At 44.2% G+C, this 12,463-nt stretch overlaps 1 protein-coding gene across 1 annotated transcript; it reads right to left on the reverse strand.

Annotated features, from left to right (window-relative positions):
* Nucleotides 1-868: 868 nt before the first annotated feature.
* Nucleotides 869-2,956, reverse strand: LOC103291685 (eotaxin-like). Its single transcript, XM_008147773.3, has 3 exons — nucleotides 2,881-2,956; nucleotides 1,358-1,469; nucleotides 869-974 (listed from the first exon to the last, which is right to left on the reverse strand). Exons 1-3 carry the CDS (start codon nucleotides 2,954-2,956, stop codon nucleotides 869-871), a joined length of 294 nt encoding a protein of 97 aa, XP_008145995.2.
* Between the last annotated feature and the right edge of the window lie 9,507 nt (nucleotides 2,957-12,463).

A 12,463-nucleotide genomic window follows, 5' to 3' on the forward strand; every position in this document is an offset into this window, starting at 1 on the left:
AGGGTCCTGCTGAACAGTTGTCTGAAGTACGAGAGGTCTGGGAAGCCACTCTTGGGGACCGGAATCAGAGGAGTACAGAAGGTTTGTCTGGTCCTGTCTGTTTTATCCTGAATCCCGTTGAAAGCCAGCCAAGCCAAAAGGTCATTTCTCAGAAACACAGTTCCCACCCCCATAACTATACGTGTCATCCCTACCTTTCTACCTCCCAGCTCAATGTGGATTTCCCACAATAATACAACTGCTGACTGTAACACAAAATACAGGTTTCTGTATTCCTAAAATAATATTTATTTCTAGTTAACAATATGAGTCACACCTCTTCTTAAAAATACAAAACATGTTCATATCTTTGCCAGGACCTTTACAAGTTTCCAGGGAGGGAGGGAGGAGAATAAGAACATAGCACTTTGGGGGGCACTGGATTAGAGATCACAGAAGAGAAAGGACCTGACCAAAGCTTTACATGTTAAAAACAAACAGTATTCACGGCAGATAAGTTTAAAAACATCAGTAGCCTGGCAGTATGGCTCAGTGGTTGAGCACTGACCTATGAACCAGGAGGTCACGGTTTGATTCCTCGTCAAGGCATGTGGCCAGGTTTTGGGCTTGATCCCTAGTGTGGGTCAATTCGAAGGGCTCTCTCTCATCCTTAATGTTTCTATCTCTCTCTTCCTATTCCTTCCTCTCTGAAATCAATTAAAAGTATATTAAAAACATCAATAACTTAAATACAATAATTTGTTAATTATTAAATAAAAGCCATTCCTTTGGGGAGATGATGAGATTATCTCAGACGGCTTCTAAGGAAGATGGGGGAAATGAATCAAGCATTTCTCAGGCTCTGGTTTGGTCTCAAAACAGTCAATATTTATGGCTTTGGAATTTGGGATTTTTTGTCCAGGTACTTCATGGCATCCTGGACCCACTTAGTCTTGGGATCAGCACAGATCTCCTTGTTCAGTTTGGTCTTGAAACTGTGGGAGAGAGGGGAAGCGATTAGAAGGATCCACTTTGAAAATTGTGTCCATTTAACCCCCAAATTTCCAGGACCATCTGCTATGGGGTGGAGGGGCTGCCGTGGGAGAGCAGGAAGGGGACAGAGGACGGATGGGACTCTGGGGTTTCCTGCTGCTCCTGATGACCCAGTCAAGCCACCCTTGATCTTGACTGGAAGGAACTGGTATGACCTGGACAGAGCTAAGTGTGAAAATGCCCTGAAGTGAAAAATCCATGAATTGGATGAGAGAGTCCAACTCTGAGTCTATGATTCCAAGTAACTCAGAAGCAGTTCCTAACCTCTGCCCCCTAGACATGAATGTTTGGGTGGGGAGAGAGAGGGTGAGCTCTGCCTACTTACATCACAGCTTTCTGGGGACATCTGCTGTCGGTGAGTCTTGTGTAACTTTGCAGTTTCTGATTTTGGATCTTCTTGCTGGCAACACTGAAGCAGCAGACGGTTGGGACCTTACCTGAATTTGTGGGAGAAATGAAAGAAAGGATGAACCACTAATACTATGTAGCTATTTTATATTTTTATTGATTTCGGAGAGGAAAGGAGAGAGAGATAGAAACATCAATGATGAGAGAGAATCATTGATTGGCTGCCTCTTGCATGCCCCCTACTGGGGATCGAGCCTAGAACCTGGGCATGTATCCTTGACTGGAATCAAACCCAGGACCCTTCAGTCCATAGGCCCATGCTCTATCTGCTGAGCCAAACCGGCTAGGGCTGTAGCTTTGTTAAAGCATGCCTTTCGGAGGAAGGAAGGAAATTTAGGAAAAAGCAAAAAAAAAAAAAAAAAATACAAGAGAAGGAGGTAGAATTCATCTGCTCTGAGGTCCTATACTTCTGCCTTTGACTTGTGGTCGCCGGCTGAAAAGTGAGGACCTGTCACCACTGGCAACATGTAGAAGAAGCCTGGTCAGTGCAGTGAGCTCTAGCTCTGTTGTTACAGGGCTATGGAGCTGTGAGCCAATCATAGGACTGTTCACCAAATATCCCCATTCTCTGCTTTCTGGACGCATGGTACACTTGCATTTCTTGGCCACTTTTGGTTGGTTGGAGCCATTAACTAGTTTGGACCGATAAGTGAGAAACCAAAGTGACAAGAGCCATTTCTGAGCTGGAGTTAGTAATTTCCAGTGCAAGAACCCCAAGAGCTAGCTTGCCCTTTGTCACGGTAAGGAGCAAGGCTCTCTAAGGTGGCTGCTCATCAGCCTAGGATCCAGAGCGTATGAAGCAGAAGGTCTAGCCCATACACCATAGACATTCTGTATGAGTAAGAAATTAACCTTTCTAGTTTCAAGTCACTGGTCCTTAGGGGTGTTTGTTACCACAGCATGCACGATCTTATTTGTACGAATAACATGCAGTACATCTAAGTCATCATCAGAGCATGAAGAACGAGTTGATACAAACTCCTAGATTTTTTCCCCCCCAAACAGACTCAAAATAAGTCACCTCAAGAGATTCCCCTGGAACCTCATTTCCTTCCACTACCCACCATTTCTGAAAGCTGTCTTGGAGTCCAGTGAAAAGTCTGGGCCTCTAATCAAGCAATTATTTCCCTTATAGCCCTGCCCCAGCTGCCCACGGTGCCCACAGTAAGAGAAGGTCTTTCTTTTGTGTGCCCCTTCCCTAAACACTGCAAAGGCAGCCAGATCATGGGTATGCTCTGTCTCTCTCAATACCCATGTCAGAAAGGAACGTGGGATTGGCTTGGGTCTCTCTTCCACTGGTTGTGAGGTTGGGCACTTCTTAGGTTAGATTAGGGTTATGGTTATGGTTAGGATTAGGGTCAGGTTATCACACCACTCATGGGGCCTGGTGTGATAGTTCAGGAGGTGGTCAGCTGTCCCACAGGGAGGGAGGGGGCTTACCTGGCTGAGCGAGCACCTGGGTGGTGAGGGCGGCCATGGTGAGCAGGAGGCACAGGAGCGCTGCGGAGAACTTCATGCTGGAGGGTTCAGACGCAGCCTCGGGGTGGGAGTTGTCGAGGTTTGTGCTTGCCTCAGCCTCTCGTGGGAGTTATCTGTGTGTGTGCTTGTCTCAGGCTCTCTGCTCCTCTGGCTACTCTGCCTGCCTTTTAAAGACGATAGAGAAAAAAAAAGACGATAGAGAGAGTGGGAGCTTCCAGGGAAGCCTTTGTCTTTGCAAAGTCATGGCCAAGTCATCGAGGGAGGTCCTAAATTGATGACCAAATTCTACTTCCTGGCAAGGACTAAAGATGGGTAAGTAGCGGAAAGAAATTTGGCACATTTTAATCCATCTTGGGACTCAGCATGGGGAAGGAAGGGAGTTTGTGCAATGACTGAGCAAGGAGGGTAATCTGAGAAGGTCATTCTTACGAGCTCTGCTTTTCCTGAGATAAAACATCTGTAGTGGGGAAAGGAGCATGGGAACCAAAAGCATGGAGAGATGAGGAGGTCTGAGAACCTTCCCTGGTCCATGTGTTCACATGGTGGTCTTCGGGATCTGGGAGGCTGGGACGGGGCCTCAAACTTCTGCGTGGCTCCCACCCAGATGCGGAGAGATCTCAGCAGCTCTGAACATGGCCGGCTGTCTGGGAACCTCACCCCCATTATTCAATCTAGTGGTCATAGAATCTGAGGGCCCCAGAATTTTAGTGCCATAGGACATCAGAACTGGGGAGCTCCTATTGGCCTGGTCTTTTTGGGCATTTCCCCCCAGCTTTATTGAGGAATAATCGACAAATAAAGATTGTATACATTTAAGGGGTATGATGCATTGGTTTGACATGCACATACATTGTGAAATTATTATCACAATCAAGTTAACTCTCATGTCCGTCACCTCACATAGTTACCCCCTCCCTCTTTTTTTGGTGGTGAGAACACTTAAGACCTACTCTCTTGGCAAATTTCAAGTCTATAATATAGTCACCAAGCAGTACGTTAGGTCCCAAGGACCTAGTCATCTGAAACTGCATCTTCAAAGCCAATGAGCCACGGCCACCAAGGAGCTGAGGTGAAGGACAGTTCTATCCATGTTCACTACTTTATCCTCTGCACTTATCATAACACTCAAGAGAGAAATGCTTTTCAAAAAAATAAGGAGTAAATTTCTCTTTAGCAGGCTGTATGTTATGTTTGACAAACATCTCCCCAGAAATACAAAGAAAAACCACCCCACACCTGTTAGGATGGCTAGTGTCAAATGACAAATGTTGACAAGGCTATGGAGGAAAGCAGAGGGAATGTACATTAATGCAGCCACTATAGATTGTGGTTACACTGAAGCACTGTAGCTATTTTATATTTTTATTGATTTCAGAGAGGAAGGAAGAGAGAGATAGAAACATCAATGATGAGAGAGAATCATTGATTGGCTGCCTCCTGCATGCCCCCTACTGGGGATCGAGCCCACAACCTGGGCATGTGCCCTTGACTGGAATCGAACCCAGGACCCTTCAGTCCCAGTAAGGAGGTTCCCAGTAGGGAGGTTCCTATGCATTTCTTAACTATTTCTTTTAGCCCCTAAATTTCCTAAATGGAATTCATAGCAAAAGCCTGTTCATCAAATACACTGTAATGGAGTGGGTCTGTTTGAAGCAGAATGGATGGCTCCCTAAACCTGTACACCCCAAGGATTCAAGGAACACACATGAAAAACCAGCGACTTAGTTCGCCCTCACTCCTGAGCACACACGGCAGACAAGATGCTCAATGGCTAAAAATTGCAAAGACAAAGAGAAGAATAAAGAGCATGTTTCCTCAGTGCATAACACGAGGCCCCATAATAGGAGATGGTGCAAGGGGCAGAAGCCTTTAATGGGGTCTTTAATGAGATCCTTACTTAAAGTCTCTAATGGGGTCACTGTGGTGAATTGAATACTGGCATTGAAGCACTGCAAGATCCTCACCTGGCTTTTCCTGCACGCTGGCACTTCAAATTAATTGATTGGTACAGGTTGCACAGAGAGATGTATTGAGAGAAACTCTGAGATCTTGCCTAGGGTTAGGGGACTAACGCAAGGTCTCAGTCTCATCTGAATGCTCATGTCCATTTATGGGCACAGAATTAGGAATTCTTGCTGGCCTAGTTGATCTCTAGGCTCCCATCCTATATAATAAAAGGCTAATATGCAAATTATCTCCTAGACCAGGAGTTTGACCAGGGGTGGGGCCAGCCAACTGCCTGCGGCCCCTCCTCCTGACCAGCCCCGCCCAGGATTGGCCTCCCCATTGGGGGTGGGGCCAGCTGGACCCCACCCATGCACAAATTTGTGCACCAGGCCTCTTGTCTATAATAATTGATCTCCAAGTAGCTGAAAAGGGAGCAAGTAGAGGCCAGAAAACATGGCCCTTCCTTATTGTTTCCTGTCCATTGCCAGGTGAGGTGGTCTAGTGTGGATTCTGGCATGAGGCTCCTGAGTTAGAATGATGGCTCTGCCACTAATGAGGTTTAGTACCATGGACAACTTACTAACTACTCTCTGCTAAGTTAATATGGAGGAACTTTAGAGGATTATTGTGTGAATTAAATTAGTTAATATGCTAGTATATCTACATATATGGCAGAATGTCCAGCATGGTCAGGGGTGAACCTGAGGGGTGGTGGTGAAGGATTAAAGAAGACAGACAAGGGAATACAGTTGAGGCTAGGTAGGACACTGTTCTTGGATGGAGTGACAGTGCCACAGCCGGTAAGCAGAGTCTTTATTTTATCGTCAGATCCCACGAGGCAAAGTAAGGGCATGGTCAAGATGTTTACAATGTTCTCCTGGGTTTGAATCTACTCAATTACATGCACCTGAGAACTCTATTAAGCTTTGTTTTGGCAGCACTTGCTGCACCTCCTGCAGCCTACATCACTAAGTTACCTGGGACTACAGGTTCGAACCCTAAAGTCAAGCTAACAACCATAGCCTTTGGCTGTAATTGTGCTGGGAGGGCTTTGCCCTCCAAGCTGGGACCTGCACGTGGCTTTGCCACAAGAGGACCGTGCCCTCTCATTAGTCTGAGGCTTGAACCCGTCCAAATGCTGTAGCTGCTCTCCACAATATACAATGTGCTCAGAAGAGGAACCAGATTACTGGTAAAAGTTCATACTTATTAGGAAATGAGACAGGTTTTGAGGGCCAGGGGATACCGGAAAAGAACTTGGAGTCTGGCCACATTGCTTCCTCCATATCTTCTCCCTAATATCTCCACTGCTTCCAAGTAAAAACATGTTACTCTAGGGTCAGCTCTCAGGATTATGAGTTGCACATGTGGGAGATGTGAAGTAGCAGTCGTATCAGCATGAGTTTGGGATACTCTTGGCCTTGGAGATATTTGGCCAACATTCATGGGAAATTATGTTCCCTGAGTAGGAATAATTTCGTAACTCTGCTGGGTTGGAGGGCTCTATCAGTAAGTAACTTTCCATTTTTCAGTTGTCCTCCAAGGGCTTTGGTTTAATCTAAATGGTAAAAAAAAAAAAAAACTCCGTGGGAATAAACTTAATCTTTAGATGTCCAAGTTCAACAGCTGTCCTGTCCAGCTGCCTGGCTGTCCCTAACATGTATATTCTATAGGATGGGAGCCTAGAGGTCATCTAGGCCAGCACAAATTCCTAATTCTGTGCCCATAAATGGACATGAGCATTCAGATGAGACTGAGACCTTGGGTTAGTTCCCTAACCCTAGGCTACTTTGTCTCTCTTCCTCAGAATTCTCTTCCTTGGCAGTGATCTGGGCTGGATCCACTCCTGACTTTGGTCTGGTGCCTAGGAAATGTGGGACCTGGGCTATGAATGACTGTAAGTGATGGGCAAGAAGTAGGTCCTTCTCTGTGAGAGCAAAATCTTATCCTCCTAAGTGTTTTCTAAGGAACGATGAATGAGTAGGGGACTCAGGTCCTGGGAAGTAGGACTCCTGCTTTGTTTTGCAGCTCTGCTCCAGATTTCCTCTCATAGTGCAAACTTATACCCAGATCAAAGAGATGTTAACATACATGGTATTCCAACTCTCTCTCTCTCTCTCTCTCTCTCTCAAAATAAATAAATAAATATAAATAAATAAATAAATAAATAAAATTAACAGGGACCTGAGACTTGGGAACTAGTAACAGAATCCCTAAGGCAATGTAGTATGTTGTAGGCTGAGCTGGTTCTAGAACCTCTGTCTCTTGATTCCCAATCTAGTGAAACCTTTACCGCATTAGAGTTCTTGGACTCAGTTTTCCCGTCTGCAAAACAGGACCAAGTAGGGGCTGCTATCTCTCTTTCTCAAGGGTCACTGAGACCATGTCTGCAGTTTCTTGCTACTTTTGGAGGAAAATGATCCCAAAGTATATGTTAGTATAAAAATTCTAACAATATGTCTAGCGAACAGCAAGCTCTCAATAAGCATGCTAACTTGCGCAACTTATGCAAGTCACATTATTATTGCATTTTACTTGTGTTGACATATTTAATCCTCCCAAGAAATCTATGAAGTAGGTATCCTAATTAAGTTCATTTTAAAAATGAGAAAACAAAGGTTTAGGGATGTGAAATGACTTTCTCTGCTGTGCAACCATTTATAGAAATGAAGGCTGCTTCTCAGAGTCCATCAGAAAAACCAAAGCCCTGTTTATAAAATATTCTCACTGCAAGTTACATCATCGCATACAATCCTCTTGGGGTGATCAGCTACAAAGGTGAACACTGAGGCATTGTGTTGAAATAGTTCCCTGAACCATTTGTCACGGTAATGCATAGCATATGCTTCAACAATGACAAGCATGGAAATCTCAGAGACTCTTTGCAACAGATACTTGTCTTTTGTTTATGTCATGGTCTCCTCTCGGTCAAGCAGCTTGCTGAAGGTACTCTCTTCTGAGGAGTGACTCAGGGACCAGGCTCTTTGTAAATTACAGCCATCATCTGGAACATGCAGCTCCCAAGTCCCCCCAGGCAGAGGGAGAGCGGGTGGGAGATTGCGTAGGATGTTTTGAAGAACCAGTCATAGAAGCGGCTTATATCAATTCCGTCTACATCCTGTTGGCCTTAACTCATCCTATGACTCTCGTCTAAGTGCAAAGGAGGCTGAGAAATGAAGCAGAGCACAGGAATATTTGGTGAGCACTAATAGTTTCCATCACAGTCTGTCCTTGGCTCACTCTTCTCAACAGAGGTTAACACAATGAACCCATCCCTAAGACAGTCCTATGGAGTTATTGGGTCAACCTAAGTGGCCAGAACCTCTGGATGGCAGATGGTCCTCTCTGTTGGGTGAGTAGGACATGGATTTCCTTTGTCAAGTCACCTGTGAACTAAGAAGACAAGTTATTTGCCCATTATCTGATTTTTTAGTTTGGACAAGACAGCATCCTCATCGATGGAGGGGAGGATAGGAGACACCAGTGGCCAACACTCTGCAGCCTTCCTGCAGCCCTTCAGGCAGATGTTGCCTAAGTCCCTCACCCTCTGAGTTCCCTCCTTTGACATCGGTCCCCTTGGCCACTCCTCAGGTGGAGAGAGACATTCTTCTGGGAGCTCTGCAGCTGGTGAAGACTGCTTGCTGCACCAGAGCTCGGCGTTTGCTTGCAGTTTTATACTGTCAATGGCTCTTTCTGTTTTCAGTTCAGGCTCGTTCATGGTCTTATTGGCAACGTAATACAGTTCTTTTGATAATAGGTTTCTGATCTCTCCAGTCAATTCCACTTACCAGCAGCCACAGCCCAAGTTTCTTTCTAAATACACTTCTTTTTAAAAAATATATATTTTATTAATTTTTTACAGAGAGGAATAGAGAGGGATAGAGAGTTAGAAACATCGATGAGAGAGAAACATCGATCAGCTGCCTCTTGCACACCCCCTACTGGGGATGTGCCCACAACCAAGGTACATGCCCTTGACTGCAATCGAACCTGGGACCCCTCAGTCCGCAGGCCGATGCTCTATCCACTGAGCCAAACTGGTTTCGGCCTAAATATACTTCTTAAATTCTTTTCCTGTCTTTTCCTCTCCCCTCTCTCCCTTTCTCTCTTTCCTGTTCTCTCCCTTCCTCCATCCCTTCCTCCATTCTCGTAGTGAAGCTTGAAATGGCAAGGTTACAACGTCAATCTAATTTTCCCCCTGCCACTTCATCTAATTGAGTTATTTTTTGAATTTTTATTACTGAAATCTTTTTCTCTCTTAAGTACCTTCTATGAAAGTTTGTGATCTAGAAACAGATGGCTTTTCCAACAATGTTGACTTTGTGGACTTTGTTCCATTTCATTTCTAGTTTAAAGCCAGTCAATTCTTTTCTGAAATCATCACTTTCTTAACAAATGCAGACAAAAATGACCAACATATTGCTAATATATACTTTTAACACTTCTCCTTGGAGAGACAATTTCCATAGACAAGACCTGATAGCTTTGACAGTTTGGAATGTGAATCTCCGTATTTTCGACTTGAGATGTGAGCTTCCTTACTTCTTGCTGCTGGATGTCTCTGGCCAATGCTACATATTTTAGGTTGTTGTTTTGTGGTTTTTTTTTTTTAAAAAATATATTGATTTCAGAGAGGAAAGGAGGAGAGAGATAGAAACATCAATGATGAGAGAGGATCATTGATTGGCTGCCTCCTGCACGCCCCCCACTGGGGGATTGAACCCGCAACCCAGGCATGTGCCCTTGACTGGAATCGAACCTGGGACTCTTCAGTCCTTAGGCCGATGCTCTATCCACTGAGCCAAACTGGCTAAGGGCATATTTTAGGTTTTTAATGGCAACACATGATCATGGCACCAAATCCTCTATGAATTAAGGTTAAATTAGTCTCCAAACTTTAATGGCTTAACACAACAAAGGATTATTCTCCCACGATACCGATCAGGGTAGACCAGGTGGTTCTCTTCAAGCAGTGACCAGTGACTTGGGGATATGGGCTGCCTTTACCCAGAAACAGCTTTATGGAGCACACCACCTCCAAGGTCAGCGTGACATAGGAAGATGAGGCTGGAAGGATGGGTTGTTTATAGGGACTAGGTCCAGAAGTGGCTTATGTTATTTTAACCGCACCCAATTGATTGGAATTCAGTCACATGGCCCCCCAATAAATGACATTTAGGCTGGAACGTGTAGAAGGGCACATGAACATGTGATGGGCATTTGTAGCCTTTGCTACTTCAGCACTGGTACACATCCAGCAGCCAAATTTAGGGGGTGAGGAAGCTCAAACAGAAGGCACAGGTTAAGCCCAGAGACTGCGTTGATCTGAAAGAGAGAATATCAGGAAATCTCAAAATACATCCCATCACTAGTCCACAGACATGGCTGCGAACTAGTTAAGAAGATGGAAGGGGTGCCTTCCCCACCAACACTCTGCATCAGAATCTTCGGCAATGATACCTAGAGGTCTGTGTTTTTATTAGTGTCTAAGCGACTGTGGATGCCAATATGAGAGTCATTGATCTGCTGTAAATCCCCTTTGACTGGGGCCCAGTCAACTTGCCCACATTTTCTAGTCACATGAGTGGTGTGACCCGTCTAATCTTTGAATGCCATCCAACTCAGTGCAGTTATGTAGCAGTTTCCATTGCTGGTTGTGGTTTGGGATTCCTCTCGAATCCTCTGTACCCAACGGATCAAGGGGTCCAGACCTACATGAGGACAAGGGATTTAGACTTCCTTGAAACTGAAGAAATATGGCTTAATAAAGAGAGTGTGAGCAGATTCCGTTTGGGCTTGAGCATGCAGAGCTCATCTCTGCTTAATGTTTGCCTGTACCAGAATGCTTTTGCTGCACCTCATTACTAAAGCCTCTATCTGTTTCCCCTCCTACCCCTGGTTGGCCTCCTGTTCTCCCCTGGAATTGGAGATTACACTGCTTACCAGTGTTTGGGGATGAGGATGAGAGGAGAGGCAGAAATGGCTGCTGGACCTGGCTTGAGCATCAGCGATGGCAGCGAATTGTCACCAGTATGCTATCTGGTTGACTCTAAGGTGTCTAATTTCTCCTGACACCTTGAGATTTCTACTAGGGCTTTGATGCAAATTCTCTGCCTTCAAGAAGCTCAAAGCCTGAAGTGGTCAAGGGCTTGTCAGTATCCTACCTTGGGTTTAGGATCCTCACCCTCCTTGCTCTTCTTCAAGACAGAAGTTTTTAAGACATATGGTTCCCAGATGTGGAGGAGACTTTACAAGGTCGTCTGTCAGACCCCTCCCTGATTTCTCAATGCAGGTGATGTGATGTTTGAATTATTCTGGATTCAAGGCTTCCTCAGAAAGGGGAAAACCAGCCAGCCACAAGGTTGATGCAATAGATGAGGGGGGAGATTGTTGGGTAGGGAGTGGGATGGTGAGAAAAGAAACAGACTTGGAAAGGAAGAAGGTATTTGGATAAATGTCAGGTCTGGAGTTGCTGAGTTGGCTACACCTGGCCCCAGCCTACCTGACTCTCCTGTCTTGCAAGTAAGCCAAACCTGTGGGCAAGTCCAAGGCCAATAATATACTCATTCTTCCAGAACATTCTTTAAAAAGCCACCAATGTCGTTTTAACCAAAAATATGTCATGTGAGAATTAAGAGTCATACATTTAAAAACATTAATTTCTATAATAATATTATGGTTTAATTGGGATATAACCTCCTAAAATTTTTTTAAAAAGCATTGATTTTTGGGAGGATGTTCACAATACCACAGTGAGATAGACAGGAAAGAAGCATCCCACAGTTTGGAAGGAATCCAAAACACTTATTTGTGAAAAGGTATAGGTACCCCATGTTCATCATAGTATTACTTACAATAGTCAAGATATGAAAACAACCTAAGTGTCCACTGATGGACGAATGGATAAAGAAGATATGGTACATATGTACACTGGAATATCACTCAGCCAATAAAAAAGAATGAAATCTTGCCATGTGTGACAACATGGATGAACCTAGAGGGTATCACGCTAAGTGAACTAAGTCAGACAGAGAGAGACAAATGCTATATGATTTCACTTGTAAGTGGAATCTAAAACACAAAATAAACAAAATAGAAACAAATGCATAGAGATATAAGAACCGAAGGTTGTCAGACAGGAGGAGGTTTGGGGGGCTGGGTGAAAAAGGTGAAGGGACTAAGAAGTACAAATCGCTAGTTACAAAACAGTCACAGGGATGTAAAGTACAGCATAGGGAATATTGTCAATAATACTGTAATAACTACGTGTGGTGTCGGATGGGGACTAGACTCACGGGTGATCACTTCATAAGTTACACAAAAGTCTAATCACCATGTTGTACACTTGAAACGAATATAATATTGTGTGTCAGCTGAAATTGAAAAAAAAAAAAGACTTTTGAAAAATGTACTTTTTACCATAAGAACTTTTTACCATAAGTTAGGACTTAATAATTGTTGTATTATGGTACAACAATACTTTGTACCATAAGTACATTTTTGAAAAATGTACTTTTTACCATAAAACCATTCAGCATTTGTTTCTTCTTTGGGACACTCGGGTGTTGCCTCATGGTGTTTCTGGTTTGTAAACAAA

This window comes from Eptesicus fuscus, chromosome 20 (assembly GCF_027574615.1).
Source record: "Eptesicus fuscus isolate TK198812 chromosome 20, DD_ASM_mEF_20220401, whole genome shotgun sequence".
Taxonomy (NCBI): Eukaryota; Metazoa; Chordata; class Mammalia; order Chiroptera; family Vespertilionidae; genus Eptesicus; species Eptesicus fuscus.

Coding starts and splice junctions, on each gene's coding strand:
- LOC103291685 (XM_008147773.3), bottom strand. CDS start 2,956: ATGAAGTTCTCCGCAGCGCTCCTGTGCCTCCTGCTCACCATGGCCGCC. Junction 1,470..2,880: donor CCAGGTGCTCGCTCAGCCAG/GTAAGCCCCCTC, acceptor CCACAAATTCAG/GTAAGGTCCCAACCGTCTGC. Junction 975..1,357: donor TGTCCCCAGAAAGCTGTGAT/GTAAGTAGGCAG, acceptor TCTCTCCCACAG/TTTCAAGACCAAACTGAACA.